Here is a 19,948-nt window from a genome sequence, read left to right on the forward strand (position 1 = left end):
ATAAAAATAAAAGAAAGAAAATTCTACAGCTGAAAAAGTTAACAGGTGAAATTAAGAACTAGAGAATGAGTGTATCAGCACATTAGATCAACATAAAGTAGAAATAGTAAAATGGAAAATCAAAGGATAAATATTCCTCTATTTAGAAATGCTGGTCCTATGGTAAGTGCCTGGTTAACAATGCTATATAACAAAATTTCCCCAAACTTAGTAGTTGAAGAAATTTATTTTTTAATTTTGCTCATGATTTCCTGAGTCAGTAATTTGGGAAAGACTCAACTTGGCAGTTCTCTCTTTGGGGTTTCTCATGTGGTTGCATTTAGATGTCATCTGGGACTGACATCTCTAAAGGTTTACCTGAACTGTGGTTATGTAAGGAAATTCCCAGAAGTATTTTTGTTGTTGTTGGGAGGGAGGGATAAAGGAGCATCATGTCTGCAACCTAATCCAGAAAGATTTTACATACTCAGGGAAAAACAGGGCAGGAGGGGAACAAATAAGGAGAGAAAGGGAAAGCTAGAGCAAGAGAGAGAGAGAAAAGAAAGAAAGAAGGATTAAAGCAAAATACTAATCCAACATTCGGGGAATCCAGGTAAAGTTCAGAGAAAATTAATTCCTAGAAAACCTTCACTAAAGGAAATACTAATAACATCAAACCCATAAAATGCCTAGGAGAAAATCTAGTTAAAGATGTGCAAAACATCTGAGAGAAAGTCAAGACCTAACTGAATGAAGGGATATATTTTGTCAGCGAATAGGGAAACTCAATGTTGTCAAAGTCAGTCATTCTCAAATTTATATACTGATTAAATCTAATCACAATCAAATTCCCTTGTGCTTTCGTGTGTCTGAAGGACGACAAGCTGATTTAAAATTTATGTTGCTGTTCAGTCACTTAGTCATGTCTGACTCTTTGTGACCCCAAGGACTGCAGCACACCAGGCTTCCCTGTCCATCACCAACTCCTGGAGCTTGCTCAAACTCATGTCCTTTGAGTCAGTGATGCCATCCAACCATCTCATCCTCTGTTATCCCTTTCTCCTCCTGCCTTCAGTCTTTCCTAGCATCAGGGTCTTTTCTAGTGAGTCAGCTCTTGGTATCAGGTGGCCAAAGTATTGGAGCTTCAGCTCAATAATGTATAGAAATTACAAAAACCAAGACTGACCAAAGCAGTTGGCAAGAAAAGCAACAACTTAACTTCTTTAAATTAAAGTTACCCAGACTTACTATGTGTGCTTAGTCACTCAGTCATGTCCAACTATCTGTGATCCAATAAACTATAGCCAGCCAGGCTCATCTGTCCACGGGGATTCTCCAGGCAAGAATACTGGAGTGGGTTGCCATGCCCTTCTCCAGGGGATCTTCCCAACCCAAGGATCAAACCCAGGACTCCTGCCTTGCAGGCAAATTCTTTACTCTCTGAGAAACCAGGGAAGGTTCAAGACTTACTGTAAAATTAAAATAATTAAGAAAATGTGGTACAGGGGCAAGGAGAGACAAAGGATACAGTGGAACAGAATAGAGAGTCTAAACAATGTATTCAGACATATGTGCCCTTTCACTTATCACACAGGTGGCACTGCAGTGGGGAATAGTCTTTTCAGAGAAAGATTTTGAATCAACTGGATACCCATATGAAAACAGGACGCTTGACCCTTATCCTACACAGATGTCAATCCTAGAAGCAATGTACAATTACATGCAAAAAAAAAAAAAAGAAAGAATTACACTTCTGTGAGATACTCTCAGAGAACATTTTTGTAATTTGGAGTATACAAAGTTCATTTTAGAAGAATATAAGGAGTTCTAGGGACTGGATCAGTGGACTAGTTCAAAACTGAGACAGAAGTATGTCAAGGCTGTATACTATCACTCTGCCGATTTAATTTATATGCAGAGTACATCATGCGAAATGCTGGGCTGGATGAAGCACAAACTGGAGTCAAGATTGCTGGGAGAAATATCAATAACCTCAGATAGGCACATGATACTACCCTTATGGGAGAAAGTGAGGAGAAATTAAGGCGCCTCTTGATGAAACTGAAAGAGGAGAGTGAAAATGTTGGCTTAAAACTCAACATTCAAAGAACTAATATCATGGTATCTGGTCCCATCACTTTATGGCAAAAAGATGGGGAAAGAGGGACAGTCTTTATTTTCTGGGGCTCCAAAATCACTACAGATTAAGTCTACAGCCATGAAATTAAAAGATGCTTGCTGCTTGGAAGAAAAGCTATGACCAACCTAGTCAACGTATTAATAAGCAGAGACATTACTGACAAAGGCTCATCTAGTCAAAGGTATGATTTTTCCAGTAATCATGTATGGATGTGAGAGTTGGACCATAAAGAAAGCTGAATGCTGAATAATTGATGCTTTTGAACTGTGGTGTTGGAGAAGACTCTTGACAGTCCCTCGGATTACAAGGAGGTCCAACCAGTCAATCTAAAGGAAATCAGTCCTGAATATTCATTGGAAGAACTGATGCTGAAGCTGAAGCTCCAATACTTTGGCTACATGATGGGAAGAACTGACTCATAGGAAAAGACCCTGAAGCTGAGAAAGACTGAAGGCAGGAGAAGAAGGAGACCACAGAGAATCAGATGACTGGATGGTTTCACTGACTCAATGGATATGAGCTTGACCAAAATCCAGGAGATGGTGAAGGACAGGAAAGCTTGGCATGCTGCAGTCCATTGGGGTTGCAAAGAGTCAGACATGACTGAGCGATTGAATGGAAGTGACTGCCTGAAAGAGCACTACATGGACAGAAAAAAAGTTGATGAGTCAAACCTAAGATGAGTAACTTGGCTCAATGAAGTACAGCATACCATTAAGAAAATAAAAATATAAGACCAAGAACTAAACACACAAAAATCATAATAAATACTTTTGCCAAAAGTCATCATCATGATAATTTGTACCATTGTATTTGTAATAGTCAAGAACTGGAAATAAACTCAAATCTCTGCCATTAGTTGAATGGTTAAACACAGGGTCATGTGATCATTCAAAGGCATACTCTATAATAATAAAAGTGAATGAAATGTTGCCATAAACAACATCATGAGTGACTCTCAAACACAGTTTGGAGTCAAAGAAATAGACACAAAAGAAAACATACTGTATAATTTTACATAAAGTTCAAAAACTGAGAAAATATTGTATGGCAGTACAAGTCTTAGGTAAGCAGTCTCCCCTGGAGAGGAGGAGGACACAGCTATTGGGAGGCAATAGTGATTCTGTGGTGCTGTGAATGTTTTCTTTGTAGATCTAGGTTGGAGAACATGACCTAGATATACACTTATTGTTTGTACTTTGTTCTCTATTATTATCCTTAAATAATAGTGTTTCATTAAAAAATAGTATTCATCTAGGTGTTTCTTTCCCTGACTTACCACTTCTTAGCATTTCTTAGCACTTCCCCTGAAAAGATGAGTGAACAAGGAGAATGCTATGGAGCAGGACCTTACAGAGCCTTCTCAGGTAAGACCACCCTCACGTCCTCCACCTGCCTCTGTTTGTAGAAAAACCTAGCTAAAGAATAAATTTGATCACAGAAATACAAAAAATTCAGAAACAAAGGAAAACAGTCAAATAAGACAAAATAATAATAGTTTAGCCCTAAACAAATTCAAGGACATTTAGTTCCTTCTCATGGGCTATAGATAACATTCTGAGCCATATCATTTGAGCTATTTTGCAGATATGGAAATCCCAAACAGGTGGTAGCAATCAGTTACATGATGACCAGAATAGTGGGGTACCATTTCCTTCTCCAGGGGATCTTCCCAACCCGGGGATCAAACCCGAGACTCTTGCATTGCAGGCAGGTTCTTTGCCATCTAAGCCAACAGGGAAGTTCATAATCTTCATCTTACACAATTCCAAGATCGACCTCAAGGAAATGGGAACAGACCAACACTAGAACAGATATTAACTGTAATTCAAACAATAAAGGTGACACTGATCAGACCTATTTCAAGATGACTGTCAGAGCTAGCTGTGCTATTCTGCAGGTAACCTGTCCCCGGCTTCCACCTGTGCACTCCTGAAATTCCCATTTAAAAACACTCACCCCTGATCAGCATGGAGGAGCTGGTTCTTTGGTACATTAGTCCTCTGTCTCCCTAGAACTGCTGGTTTCCTCAACAAAGCTGTCTTTAATTTTACCTCATACTTGCCTCTCAGTGTTGGATTCTTGAGCAATGAGCAGCTGAAACTCGAGTTCAGTAACAAGATTAGATATTTTACTACAGAATATCTTTCTTTTTAAGCCTGTTTTCCCTTACTCTCTGCTCTGGGGAAATTTCACTCCAGGAGCATCCTAAGTATAGTAGCCCTTCCCTCTCTTACCTGAGCAGATCACAGACGCCGTGTTGTCATGGGAACAGTCAGGAACACCCAGGGCAGTCACAGGGCATTTCCACAGGAAGGACTCAGTCCCTGAGCAGTGAAATCGGGCTTTCCAGAGTTGATCACTTCCTTCTGCTCCGTTTGGGGTGGAGATGACGACTCCACAGCCGAGCTGACGACAGACAACATTGGCATTGGCCAGACTCCAGTGGGAGGCACAGAGCGCTCTCCATCGTCCAAAAATGTTCATCTCCACCTGCCCCTCACACTGAGAGGAGCCATTTGTCAAGAGCCGGACATCTGCGTACACTGATAGAAACAGACAGGATTTCAGAAAAATCTTATTTTTTAGCTTGAAGTGAGTGTACACAGAGGCTAAATCCTGACGTGCATCTCACCTGAACAGACAACCTGAACAGCTCCACTGTGGTGACAAGTGCCCCCTGGACAGGGCACTCTGGGGCACCACCAGAGCTTAGGCTCCTCCCCCTCACACCTGAACTCTTCAGCCCAGACCTGGCCATTGGACTCTCTGAAGGGTACTTGTCCCAGGACAGACACAGCCTTGCCACACCCCAGCTCTGCACAGATGACCTGGGCAGTGGGGAGTGTGAAGTTTCCATCAGACACTGGGATCCAGGCTTCTCCTGTATGCACTTCTACTCGCCCTGAGCAGGGTTCATCCCCTCCAGCCAGACGCACAAATCCTAAGAGAAACAAAGAACAACAAACCCAGTGAGTGATCATGAAACTGGCTTGACAATTGGAAACAACATCTCACAGGCAATGGTGGGAATATATATTGGTTAGGAATGTTAATTCTTATCTGGGGGCCTGGAAACTCTCAGCCCAAAGAAACTGCCAAGTGGTAAACATTCAAACTTGAGTGCAGAGCTGAACTAACTGAGAGTGAAAAAAGATCATGGGATTCGAGAGCTTAGAGGCCTAAGAGCCAGAGAAGTTTAGAAGGTCATCCTGAAATTTCTGGGGCTAGAATTTTGGGCAGTTTTCTCTGAGCCAATATTCAAGTCACTAGGGATAGGAACATCATGTGGGCTGGATCTGAGTGCAGGCATTAGGTCACAATTAGGTAACCTAATTGTGAAAGAAGTTGTTCACAGATAAGTTTGGAAATGACAAAAGCTCAGAGAGTCATAGGAGAGGGAGGGAATGATCCTAGCCATCTTTCTTAAAAACCTAGGATTTATGAACACACCTGAGAGAAAGTGAAGTCTCAGTGGGGTTATGCAAGACAACTGAGTTAGTTGATTACTTCATCCTAGACATGAGAGTCTTAGCAAATGTGAAGTAATGATGAGAATTTAATGTATTCAGAGGAAAACAACAGAATGCGAAAGACTAGAGATCTCTTCAAGAAAATTAGAGATACCAAGGGAACATTTCATGCAAAGATGGGCTCGATAAAGGACGGAAATGGTCTGGACCTAACAGAAGCAGAAGATATTAAGAAGAGATGGCTAGAATACACAGAAGAACTGATGCTTTTGAGCTGTGGTGTTGGAGAAGACTCTTAAGAGTCACTTGGACTGCAAGGAGATCCAATCAGTCCATTCTAAAGGAGATCAGCCCTGGGTGTTCTTTGGAAGGAATGATGCTAAAGCTGAAACTCCAGTACTTTGGCCACTTCATGCCAAGAGTTGACTCACTGGAAAAGACTCTGATGCTGGAAGAGATTGGGGGCAGGAGGAGAAGGGGACAACAGAGGATGAGATGGCTGGATGGCATCACTGACTTGATGAACGTGAGTTTTGGTGAATTCCGGGAGTTGGTGATGGACAGGGAGGCCTGGTGTGCTGCGATTCATGGGGTCGCAAAGAGTTGGTCCCAACTGAGTGACTGAACTGAACTGAACTGAACCATATCTATATGCCAACTGCATATTCCTTTCCTATTTGGATTTCTGAGATAAAAAGCCAGTAAGCTACCAAAAAGGAGAGTGAGAGGAAGATAGCAGAGAGCAAACAAGTCTTATATATTTTAGAGATTTCTAAATTGCAAAAACTTCAATAGTGATGAAACATAGACTTGGAAACGAAATACTTGTTCAACAAGATTTTAACACCTTTTATGCCCTGTGCTTCTCCCATTTGCCACCTAACACTGCTACCCTTTCCCAATTCCCCCAATGCAGAAAAGAAGAAATGATCTTAAGAGCTACAAATAGATGGAAAGGACACTCCAAAAGGAAAGAACTTCTGTAGGGAGTGAGGTGGGGTGAGTGGTAGGTTAAATGGGGAGTGGATGGAGTATGAGAGAGAGACCGAGGAAAAGACTTGTGATCATGATTTCATCCTTCAGAGACCATATTTGGACAGAAAAAAGGTAATCCAATGGGGGGAAAAAAACCCTGCACATCATAAAGGATAATTTTGAAAATAATTTGCCTGGTTTCTGAGTGTGCTCATGGTTATGTATGTAATGGTGGAATCTGTCCTGGTAAAGGACTCTGATTGCATAAGTATGTGAACTTTGTAGTCTCAAAAAGAATGATGTTAACAAAATAAAAATCTATTCTAGAGAACAGGAGAGAACAGAAAAGACACCACAGAAATTAAAGAATTGAAGGATTAGCTTGACCACTGATACAAGAATGAATGATGAGGGAGAGGATGATCTGCTTGCCTTTTGTTATTTATCCACTTCCATCTCCCCAGAGAGGCCCAGGTCAGGACCCCTAGCCTCCTCTGGCTGGGAGTTTGGTCACAGGCTACACATTCTAATTAAAGCATTTTTGTTTAACTGGCTGTTTTTGTTGCTCAGTCACTCAGTCGTGTCCGACTCTTTGTGACCCCATGGACTGCAGCGCTCCAGGCTTCCCTGTCTTCACTATCTCCCTGAGTTTACTCAAACTCATGTCCATTGAGTCAGTGATGCCATCCAACCATCTCATCCTCTGTCGTCCCCTTCTTCTCTGGTCTTCAGTCTTTCCCAGCCTCTGGGTCTTTTCCAATGAGTCATTTCTTATTATCATGTGGCCAAAGTATTGGAGCTTCAGCTTCAGCATACATCCTTCCAATGAGTTATTCAGGGTTGATCTCTTTAGGATTGACTGATTTGATCTCCTTGCTGTCCAAGGGACTCTCCAGAGTCTTTCAGCACCACAGTTCAAAAGCATCAATTCTTCAGCGCTCAGCCTTCTTTATGATCCAACTCCCATGTCCATACATAACTACTGGGAGAAAAAAAAAAAAACACACAGCTTTGACTATATGGACATTCATCACAAAGTAATGTCTCTGCTTTTTAACATGCTGTCTAAGTTTGTCAAAGGTTTTCTTCCAAGGAGCAAGTGTCTTTTAATTTCATGGCTGCAGTCACAGTCTGCAGTGATTTTGGAGCCCAAGAAAATAAAGTCTCTTGCTGTTTCCATTTTTTCCTCATCTCTTTGCCATGAAGTGATGGGACTGGATGCCATGATGTTAGTTTTTTGAATGCGAAGTTTCAAGCCAGCTTTTTCACTCTTTTCTTCCACTTTCATCAAGAGGCTCTCCTCTGTTCATCTTTACTTTCTGCCATTAGGGTGGTGTCATCTGCATATCTGAGGTTATTGATATTGTTATATTAATTCAATGAGATTAAAAATTTAGAAAGAACAAGAAAAAGGTATTTCTTATATTCTGTTTTATATACCCTGATACATGTGAAATATTCAAATATATGCTGAATACTCAATAAAGTCTTATACATATCAGGATAGAGACTTCTGAGATATAGTATATCTTTTTTTATTTTCTAGTTGATTTTAAAATTTGATGGGATTTCTGAGTGTTGATTTTATATCCTGCAACTTTACTATATTCATTGATTAGCTCTAGTAATTTTCTGGTGGAGTCTTTAGGATTTTCTATGTAGAGGATCATGTCATCTGCAAACAGTGATAGTTTTACTTCTTCTTTTCCAATTTGGATTCCTTTCATTTCTTTTTCTGCTCTGATTGCTGTGGCCAAAACTTCCAGAACTATGTTGAATAGTAGCGGTGAAAGTGGGCACCCTTGTCTTGTTCCTGACTTTAGGGGAAATGCTTTCAATTTTTCACCATTGAGGATAATGTTTGCTGTGGGTTTGTCATATATAGCTTTTATTATGTTGAGGTATGTTCCTTCTATTCCTGCTTTCTGGAGAGTTTTTATCATAAATGGATGTTGAATTTTGTCAAAGGCCTTCTCTGCATCTATTGAGATAATCATATGGCTTTTATTTTTCAATTTGTTAATGTGGTGAATTACAATGATTGATTTGCGGATATTGAAGAATCCTCGCATCCCTGGGATAAAGCCCACTTGATCATGGTGTATGATCTTTTTAATGTGTTGTTGGATTCTGATTGCTAGAATTTTGTTGAGGATTTTTGCATCTATGTTCATCAGTGATATTGGCCTGTAGTTTTCTTTTTTTGTGGCATCTTTGTTGGGTTTTGGTATTAGGGTGATGGTGGCCTCATAGAATGAGTTTGGAAGTTTACCTTCCTCTGCAATTTTCTGGAAGAGTTTGAGGAGGATAGGTGTTAGCTCTTCCCAAAGTTTTTGGTAGAATTCAGCTCTGAAGCCATCTGGACTTGGGCTTTTGTTTGCTGGAAGATTTCTGATTACAGTTTCAATTTCCATGCTTGTGATGGTTCTGTTAAGATTTTCTATTTCTTCCTGGTTTAGTTATGGAAATTTTACTTTTCTAAGAGTTTGTCCATTTCTTCCACTTTGTCCATTTTATTGGCATATAATTGCTGGTAGTAGTCTCTTATGATCCTTTGTATTTCTGTGTTGTCTGTTGTGATCTCTCCATTTTCATTTCTAATTTTATTGATTTGATTTTTCTCTCTTTGCTTCTTGATGAGTCTGGCTAATGGTTTGTCAGTTTTATTTATCCTTTCAAAGAACCAGCTTTTGGCTTTGTTGATTTTTGCTGTGGTCTCTTTTGTTTCTTTTGCATTTATTTCTGCCCTAATTTATAAGATTTCTTTCCTTCTACTAACTCTGGGGTTCTCCATTTCTTCCTTTTCTATTGCTTTAGGTGTAGAGTTCGGTTATTTATTTGACTTTTTTCTTGTTTCTTGAGGTATGCCTGTATTGCTATGAACTTTCCTCTTAGCACTGCTTTTATAGTGTCTCACAGGTTTGGGGTTGTTGTGTTTTCATTTTCATTCATTTCTATGCATATTTTGATTTCTTTTTGATTTCTTCTGTGATTTGTTGGTTATTCAGAAGTGTGTTGTTCAGCCTCCATATATTGGAATGTTTAATAGTTTTTCTCCTGCAGTTGAGATCTAATCTTAGTGTATTATGGTCAGAAAACATGCTTGGAATGATTTCGATTTTTTTTAATTTATCAAGGTTAGATTTATGGCCCAGGATGTGATCTATCCTGGAAAAGGTTCTGTGAGCACTTGAGAAAAGGTGAAATTCATTGTTTTGGGGTGAAATGTCCTATAGATATCAATTAGGTCTAACTGGTCTATTGTATCACTTAAAGTTTGTGTTTCTTTGTTAATTTTCTATTTTTGAGCTGTCCATGGGTGTGAGTGGGGTATTAAAGTCTCCTGCTATTATTATGCTATTGTTAATTTCCCCTTTCATACTTGTTAGCATTTGTCTTACATATTGTGGTGCTCCTATGTAGGGTGCATATATATTTATAATTGTTATATCTTCTTCTTGGATCGATCCTCTGATAGTTATGTAGTGGCCTTCTTTGTGCTTTTCACAGCCTTTGTTTTAAAGTCTATTTTATCGGAGATGAGTATTGCTACTCCTGCTTTCTTTTGGTCTCTATTTGCATGGAATATCTTTTCCAGCCCTTCACTTTCAGTCTGTATGTGTCCGTTGTTTTGAGGTGGGTCTCTTGTAGGCAGCATATATAGGGATCTTGTTTTTGTATCCATTCAGCCAGTCTTTGCCTTTTGGTTGGGGCATTCAACCCATTTACGTTTAAGGTAATTATTGATAAGTATGATCCCATTGCCATTTACTTTATTGTTTGGGGTTCGGGTTTATATGCCCTTTTTGTGTTTCCTGTCTAAAGAATATCCTTTAGCATTTGTTGGAGGACTGGTTTGGTGGTGCTGAATTCTCTCAGCTTTTGCTTGTCTGTAAAGCTTTTTATTTCTCCTTCATATTTGAATGAGATCCTTGCTGGGTACAGTAATCTGGGTTGTAGGTTATTTTCTTTCATCACTTTAAGTATGTCTTGCCATTCCCTCCTGACCTGAAGAGTTTCTATTGAAAGATCTGCAGTTATCCTTATGGGAATCCCCTTGTGTGTTATTTGTTGTTTTTCCCTTGCTGCTTTTAATATTTGTTCTTTGTGTTTGGTCTTTGTTAATTTGATTAATATATGTCTTTGGGTGTTTCACCTTGGATTTATGCTGTTTGGAACTCTCTGTGTTTCTTGGACATGGGTGATTATTTCCTTCCCCATTTTAGGAAAGTTTTCAACTATTATCTCCTCAAGGATTTTCTCATGGTCTTTCTTTTTGTCTTCTTCTTCTGGGACTCCTATAATTCAAATGTTGGAGCATTTCATATTGTCCTGGAGGTCTCTGAGATTGTTCTCATTTCTTTTGCTTTTCTTTTTTCCTCGCTGATTCATTTATTTCTACCATTCTATCTTCTATTTCACTAATCCTATCTTCTGTCTCCGTTATTCTACTATTTGTTGCCTCCAGAGTGTTTCTGATCTCATTTATTGCATTATTCATTATATATTGACTCTTTTTTATTTCTTCTAGGTCCTTGTTAAACCTTTCTTCCATCTTCTCAGTCCTTGTCTCCAGGCTATTTATCTGTGATTCCATTTTGATTTCAAGATTTTGGATCATTTTCACTATCAATATTCGGAATTCTTTCTCAGGTAGATTCCCTATCTCCTCCTCTTTTGTTTGGTTTGGTGGGCAGTTCTCCTGTTCATTTACCTGCTGGGTATTCCTCTGTCTCTTCATCTTGGTTATACTGCTACTTTTGGGATGGCCTTTCTATATTCTGGGAATTTGTGGAGTTCTCTTTATTATGGAGTTTCCTCACTGTGGGTGGGGTTGTATCAGTGGCTTGTCAAGCTTTCTTGATTAGGGAGGCTTGTGTTGGAGTTCTGGTGGGTGTAGCTGGATTTCTTCTCTCTGGAGTGCTATGAAGCGGCCAGTAATGGGTTATGAGTCATCAATGGTTTTGGAGTAGTTTTGAGCTGCCTGTATATTGAAGCTCAGGGGTGTGTTCCTGTGTTGCTGGAGAATTTGTGTGGTATGTCTTGCTCTAGAACTTGTTGGCCCTTGGGTGGTGCTTGGTTTCAGTGTAGGTATGGAGGCATTTGATGAGCTCCTATCGATTAATGTTCCCTGGATTCAGGAGTTCTCTGATGTTCTCAGGATTTGGACTTAAGCCTCCTGTTTCTGGTCTTTAGTTTTATTTTTACAATAGCCTCAGGACTTCTCTATCTATACAGCACTGATGATAAAGCATCTAGGTTAAAGATGAAAGGTTTCTCTACATTGACTGTCACCCATAGAGGTTCACTGAGCTACACAGAGAAGAGAATAGGGAGGGGGTAGTTAGAGGTGACTGGAATGAAATGAGGTGGGATCAAAAGAGGAGAGAGCAAGGTAGCCAGTAATCACTTCCTTATGTGTGCTCCACAGTCTGGACCACTGAGAGGTGTTCACAGAGTTATACAGGGAAGAGGAGAGGGAGGAAGTAGACAGAGGTGGCCAGGAGGATAAGAGAGAGGAATGAGAAGGAGAGAGACAAATCCTGCCAGTAACCAGTTCCTTAGGTGTTCTCCACCGTCTGGAACACACAGAGATTCACAGAGTTGGATAGAGAAGAGATGGGGGAGGAAAGAGACAGAGGCCACCTGGTGGAGAAAAAGGAGAGTCCAAAGGAGGAGAGAGTGGTCAAGCCAGTAATCTCGCTCTCAGGTAAAATTGGGTACTGAAAATTGGGTTTTTAAATGCACAAAATTGACAACAAATATCAAAAAGCAAAGATTAAAAATCTGGAGTATAGATTGGATTTTATGCACTAAAATGAGAAAGTAGAAAAAGAAATTAAGGAAACAACTCCATTCACCATTGCAATGAAAAGAATAAAATACTTAGGAATATACCTACCTAAAGAAACTAAAGACCTCTATATCAAAAACTATGAAACACTGATGAAAGAAATCAAAGAGGACATTAATAAATGGAGAAATATACCTTGTTCATGGATTGGAAGAATCAATATAGTGAAAATGAGTATACTACCCAAAGCAATCTACAGATTCAATGCAATCCCTATCAAGCTACCAGCCACATTTTTCACAGAACTAGAACAAATAATTTCAAGATTTGTATGGAAATACAAAAAACCTTGAATAGCCAAAGCAATCTTGAGAAAGAAGAATGGAACTGGAGGAATCAACTTGTCTGACTTCAGGCTCTACCTCAAAGCCACAGTCATCAAGACAGTATGGTACTGGCACAAAGACAGAAACATAGATCAATGGAACAAAATAGAAAGCCCAGAGATAAATCCACATATACATGGACACCTTATCTTTGACAAAAGAGCAAGAATATACAATGGAGTAAAGACAATCTCTTTAACAAGTGGTGCTGGGAAAACTGGTTAACCACTTGTAAAAGAATGAAACTAGATCACTTTCTAACACCACACACAAAAGTAAACTCAAAATGGATTAAAGATCTAAACATAAGACCAGAAACTATAAAACTCCTAGAGGAAAACATAGGCAAAACACTCTCTGATATAAATCACAGCAGGATCCTCTACGATCCACCTCCAAGAATATTGGAAATAAAAGCAAAAATAAACAAATGGGATCTAATTAAAATTAAAAGCTTCTGCACAACAGAGGAAATAATAAGCAATGGGAAAAGACAGCCTTCTGAATGGGAGAAAACAATAGCAAATGAAGAAACTGACAAACAACTAATCTCAAAAATATACAAGCAACTTATGCAGCTCAATTCCAGAAAAATAAATGACCCAATCAAAAAATGGGCCAAAGAACTAAATAGGCATTTCTCCAAACAAGACAAATGGATGGCTAACAAACACATGAAAAGATGCTCAACATCACTCATTATCAGAGAAATGCAAATCAAGACCACAATGAGGTACCATTTCACACCAGTCAGAATGGCTGTGATCCAAAAGTCTACAAGCAATAAATGCTGGAGAGGATGTGCAGAAAATGGAACCCTCTTACACTGTTCGTGGGAATGCAAACTAGTACAGCCACTATGGAAAACAGTGTGGAGATTCTTTAAAAAATTGCGAATAGAACTGCCTTATGACCCAGCAATCCCACTTCTGGGCATACACACCGAGGAAACCAGAATTGAAAGAGACACATGTACCCCAATGTTCATCGCAGCACTGTTTATAATAGCCAGGATGTGGAAACAACCTAGATGTCCATCAGCAGATGAATGGATAAGAAAGCTGTGGTACATACACACAATGGAGTATTACTCAGCCATTAAAAAGAATACATTTGAATCAGTTCTAATGAGATGGATGAAACTGGAGCCGATTATACAGAGTGAAATAAGCCAGAACGAAAAACACCAATACAGTATACTGACACATATATATGGAATTTAGAAAGATGGTAATGATGACCCTGTATGCAAGATAGCAAAAGAGACACAGATGTATAGAACAGACTTTTGGACTCTGAGGGAAAGGGATAGGGTGGGATGATTTGGAAGAATGGCATTGAAACATGTATACTATCATGTAAGAAATGAAGTGCCAGTCTATGTTTGATACAGGATACAGAATGCTTGGGGCTGGTACACGGGGGTGATCCAGAGAGATGATATGGGGTGAGAGGTGGGAGGGGGATTCGGGATTGGGAGCTCGTATACACCCATGGTGGATTCATGTCAATGTATGCCAAAACCAATACAGTATTGTAAAGTAAAATAAAGTAAAAATAAAATTTAAAAAATAAAATAAAATAATAAAATAAAGAGAAAGGTTAAAGATTAAAAAAAATAATAAAATAAAATTTACATGGAAGAATAAGTGTGTGATAATTCCAAGAAAATTATTAAAAAGAAGGCCGATGTGAGTAAAGATATTAAATATAGTAAAGACATATCCTTGTCTGGCCTCTTGCTGTGTACACATCCTGTGTCCTTAGGCACATGTAGCATCCTTCACACCACACTTGGCCCCTCAAAGCTGCTCAGAGAACCTCACACTCGCCTTCATCAGCTCCCATTGCCATTCTCCTTCCTCTCAGCTACTATAAAACCTTTTCCACCTTCTTCAAACATTGTATTTGTCCACTTACTCCAAATAAGCCCCCAAAAGCAATTCTCTTACATCATTGAAGTCATCAAATATAAACTATATAATCTCTTAACATAAAGCACAGAAATTCAAGTCTTATTACCTCCACCTTTGACTTTTCAGTACATGGCTAAGTGTTCCTCCACAGTTTGCATTTATACAGATATTTTAAAGGAAAAATCTGAGAGACTTTTCTAGTAAAAATGGAAGAATATATGACTCAGAGCATTTCATCAACAATTCTATACCATGAAAGAACTATGAATATTTATGTCTAAATTTGCAAAGGAAACTTGAAATTTGGCACAAATCCATAAGAATCTCTGATCTGTTAAATGATAACCCCTGTAGGGATACCCTCTATACATGTAAATGATATCCTCCTATAGTAGGAATAGCCTCCACTCATACTGACCTAGTGCAAAATAATGTCTCACAGTGTTTGTATAGAAACAACTCCACCCAGGAAAGTATATCCTCATTTTTTGTCCCACCCACTCATAGCCTTCCTGTGCAAAGGGAGTGGGTATGCGGCTGTTAGCAAATGTTTCACAGTTACAAAAAGTGAATTATGAAAAAAAAAATGATGAGGATTTGTTTTAACTTGGAGAATAAATAAAGCTATTTTAGTGTCAGGTAAGACCACTAGAGAAGAACAGAATAGCAGAGACTTGTAAGAGGAAGATATATGAAGCTCATTGCTCACAGCTACAAGGTACTCAGGGAGGATGGGTAGTTGTGTCGCCCTTCTCCAGCCCACCCGTCCCCTATTGTCCCTCTGATCAGACACCAGCTTTCTTGGAACTTTCCAGTCTCCGAGCTGGTGGGCATGAACTGACCATACCTGAGCAGATGACTCCTGCATCCTGGCTATGATCGCAGTAGTGCTTCCCCCAGCCCCAGGAAGGGCACATCCACACGTGGGACTCCTTTCCTGTGCACTTCACGTTGCCCAGCCAAATGGGCCCTGATCCCGCCCCAAAGGAAGAAGATCGAGTGGCTTTGAGGGCTTCTCCACAGCCCAGCTGTCTGCACACCACGCGGGCATCGTCCAGGTCCCAGCTGTAATTACAGATGGTGCCCCAGGTGCCATGGTCAAGGATCTCCACTCTCCCGGCGCAGGGACCCCTCCCGTCCACGAGGCGGAGCTGTCTGCTACCTGAGGAGAGAGAAATGGGACACGGGTCTTTGACCTGGAGAATGAGAAGGGTCTGCTGTCCTGTGAGACCCTCACCTGAGCAGTAGGAGGTGCTCTCCTCTGAGGCTGCAGACTCTGCTGGTTCTGATATGGAGCCTTTGCACTCATGCAGAAGGCAATGGCACCCACTCCAGTACTGCCTGGGCAATCCCATAGACAGAGGAGCCTGGTAGGCTGCAGTCCATGGGGTCGCTAAGAGTCAGACACGACTGAAGCAACTTAGCAGCAGCAGCAGCAGCATTGCACTGGGGCAGCAGCTGGGTCTGGTTTCTTATAGCAGTGGCAAGATAATTAATAAGGTTGAAAAGTAGAAGGAAAGGTTTTTAAAAAAAAAAAGTAAGTAAAGGTTAAATAATGTCTATCAGTGCTGCACATTAAAGTAGATAATGAAGTACAGAATTAAACCTAAAATTTTCCACTTCCAGGTCGAATGGAGTTCACAGCAGGCCAATGTGTCTTGCTGGGTCTTTCTGGATACAACTTTAAAAGCTGGAAAATGTATTTTTAAGAAACAGTAAATGTATTCGACATTTGTTAACACAACATGGACTAAATATGCCAAAATTCTAAACAGTGGAGATTATTTCAATGTTAGTCCAAGATCTATAGCTTCTTTTTCTCTGTGGGAATGTGTCATTCATTGCATAACTTAATCATTCAGAATCTGGGCTCGGACAAGCTGAGGACTACTGTTGTGACAGAAAGCCAGCATAATCTGGGAGTTGCCTGGTGCTGGAGAGACAAAATTAGAGTCTTGAGAGCCTCTCTCACACAGGAGGTTTTCTCCTCAAATCTTTGCCCAGTGTATAAGCTGTGAAGGGCAGGAAGCTAGAGAACTATACAAAAAGACTTGGAAAGCAGAGTCTTTTTCATTATTTTGAGTACTTAGCTACCAAAGAATCTAGGTTCTGAACTGAAATTTCTGAAAGCCTATGTCATAGGGACAGAGAAATCAGAGGTGGACTGAGTACTACCAAAATGCAACCCATACTTGTTACAGCTCAGTTTTAGGTTATCTTTAGATGTTTGGGTGATACACACCCCTTCCCCCTACCTGCCTAGGAAAACAAAGGGTAAATCCTTTCAGGTGTTAGAAAATGTATCAGGAGTATCTTACTTTTTCATATGTAATTTATAACACTCAATAAAAAATGACATGACATTTGACAAGCTAGGATAACATGACAAATGATCAAAGTGAAAAAAGATAGGAGAATACAGAGACACCTATGATAGAAATGCTGGACTCAGCAGATAAGGATTTTAACTACAATCAATGTATTTAGGGGAGAAGAGAGAAGAAGAGAATAAACAGGTAAAAAGATGAAAAAAATAACAAATAATCATAAATAAATAAAAATGTCTAAGGAACTATTGCCAACCTAAAATAAAATATCCAGGTTTAAAAAGTGAATGAATAAGTTAAAAGAATTTTATATAGAACTTAGAATATAGTGATTTAGAAGAGTCCAGTGACGGCAGCCATGAAATTAAAAGACGCTTACTCCTTGGAAGGAAACTTATGACCAACCTAGATAGCATATTCAAAAGCAGAGACATTACTTTGCCGACTAAGGTCCATCTAGTCAAGGCTATGGTTTTTCCTGTGGTCATGTATGGATGTGAGATTTGGACTGTGAAGAAGGCTGAGCGCTGAAGAATTGATGCTTTTGAACTCTGGTGTTGGAGAAGACTCTTAAGAGTCCCTTGGGCTGGAAGGAGATCAAATCAGTCCATTCTGAAGGAGATCAGCCCTGGGATTTCTTTGGAAGGAATGATGCTAAAGCTGAAACTCCAGTACTTTGGCCACCTCATGCGAAGAGTTGACTCACTGGAAAAGACTCTGATGCCGGGAAGGATTGGGGGCAGGAGGAGAAGGGGACGACAGAGGATGAGATGACTGGATGGCATCACTGACTCAATGGACGTGAATCTGAGTGAACTCCGGGAGTTGGTGATGGACAGGGAGGCCTGGCGTGCTGCGTTTCATGGGGTCGCAAAGAGTCAGATTCGACTGAGCGACTGAACTGAACTGAACTGAAAGATGAGAGATGAGGAGAAGAAAGAGGAGGCTAAGGAGAAGAGATACAGAGACAGAGAGACAGAACTGCAGAAGAAATATCTGAAGATATAACAATAGAGAACTTTTCAAAAAAACTAAATGAAGGAGTATGAAAACTCCCACTCCTACTAAAGCTGCTGGAAATCAAAAGGAAAAAGGAAAATCTGGAATAATAACAGATTTATTTAATACAAAACGAGGGGGGAAAAAGGAGACAAAAAAGGAACATAAAGCAGGGGGATCAAGTAAAACCAAATGGCAGATACCAACGCATCAATATCAGTAATGGCATTTACAGTAAATGGATTAAGATAAAACAAAGTTGACACAAATGTTACTTGCAAAATGCCCGCCTTATATTATGAAAGCAAAGAATGGTTGAAAGTAAAATGATGGAAAAAATGTACTACCTGTAACAAAATTGGAGTAGCTATATCAATGTCCCAGAAAGTAGACTTTAAGCCAAGATACACTAATTGAATTAAAGGGGGAATTTTCATGATTATAATGAGATGCACCCTTAATGCAGATATTTTAGACAACAAAATTCAAGAAAGGTAACAGAACATAACTTTGAAACATACTTGACAGAGTGAAAAGAATAGACAAAATCACAATCAAAATGGGGGATTATTACCAGATCTTTTTCAGTAACATGCAGACCAAACATACAAAAACAAAGAAGAATACAGTAGATGTACAACAACATAGTCAGCACGCTTAGCTAAGTAACACATAGAGCAACGCACCCAACAACGCAAGAGTTCACATTACTGTAAATGCACTCGGAACTTTTACCAAAATGACCACATAATAGGACAAAATCTTTCACTCTTTGAATTCATACAGAATATTTACTCTGACCACAGTGAAATAAAATTAAGAACTAAAAAGAAAATATTTATAGCCACTTCTATTGGGGGAAATTCAGCAAGATCCTTCCAAATACCACCTGAGTCTGGGAATAAATTTAAAACTTAGAAAATATTGTGATATAATGATAATAAACACAAAATAATGATATGATAAATTCTTCTAATGAAACTCAAGTAGTGCCTAAGGGAAATTTATACCCTAGATTTAGAGAAGAGGAAAGACTGAAAGTGGAAAAAGGTAAGCTTCCAATTAAGAAACTAGATGAGAAAGTCAAGAATGTAGAATGTTGGGGTAATTTAAAAAGGAACAAAAATTAATGGAAAAGAAGGTAAGCATACGATAGTTAATTAACTAATTAACTTCTGGCCAAAAATAAGGAAAATATAGAAGAAAACCCTTTAAACGTGGCTCATTGAAAACTGACGAACACTGAGCAATACTAATGCAGAGCAGAGAGAAAATGAAGTTAACAATACCAAGAATGAACAGGGACATCAGTATAGATCATACAGATGTTTGGGTCATAGTTTTTGTGCTGTTGTTTGTTTTTTGGCTGTGCTGTTGCTCATGGCCTCATAGTTCCCAGGTCAGGGATTGAACCTGGACCCATGACAGTGAAAGCCCAGAGATTCAACCCCTGGATTACATAGTTTTATTAGTACAATTTATACATTTAATGTGGATAAGTACACACAAAGTATCAATTTCTCCACAGCCTTGCCAACACTAAATGTCTTAAAAAACAAACAAACAAACAAAAAGACAGTCATTCTGACATGTGTGAGATGATATCTCTTTGTGGTTCTAATTTACATTTCCCTGATGACTGACAATGTCAAACATTTCTTTATATACCTATTGCCATTTGTATTGCCATTTCTTTAAAGCAAATTCTATTCCAGCCCTTGGCCAATTTTTTAATTGAGTTATTAGGTTTTAAGTTTGTTGGTTTTTTTTTTCTCTTAAGTTATAGGAGTCCCTTATTATTTTTGGAAATAAACACCTTATATAATTTGTGCCAGCTTGCTTTTTCACTCTGTTGATCTTTCATTTGGTTTGTGGAAGCTTTCTGGTTTGGTATATTCCCACTTGTCTATTTTTGCTGTGTTGCCTGTACTTTCAATGTCATATCCATGAACTCATGAA

The 19,948-nt window shown here is 39.3% G+C and overlaps 1 protein-coding gene across 1 annotated transcript in view; it reads right to left on the reverse strand.

The window, feature by feature from the left end:
- LOC114113791 (antigen WC1.1-like) overlaps positions 1-19,948 on the reverse strand; it is a 65,153-nt gene that overhangs the window by 18,119 nt on the left and 27,086 nt on the right. The window contains exons 8-10 of the mRNA XM_042247614.2: positions 15,511-15,825; positions 4,755-5,063; positions 4,357-4,665 (exon numbers count right to left, since the gene is read on the reverse strand). Coding sequence (XP_042103548.1) covers positions 4,357-4,665; positions 4,755-5,063; positions 15,511-15,825 — 933 coding nt within the window. The remainder of the gene's footprint in view (positions 1-4,356; positions 4,666-4,754; positions 5,064-15,510; positions 15,826-19,948) is intronic.

The sequence above is a fragment of the Ovis aries genome, chromosome 3, assembly GCF_016772045.2.
Source record: "Ovis aries strain OAR_USU_Benz2616 breed Rambouillet chromosome 3, ARS-UI_Ramb_v3.0, whole genome shotgun sequence".
Classification (NCBI taxonomy): Eukaryota; Metazoa; Chordata; class Mammalia; order Artiodactyla; family Bovidae; genus Ovis; species Ovis aries.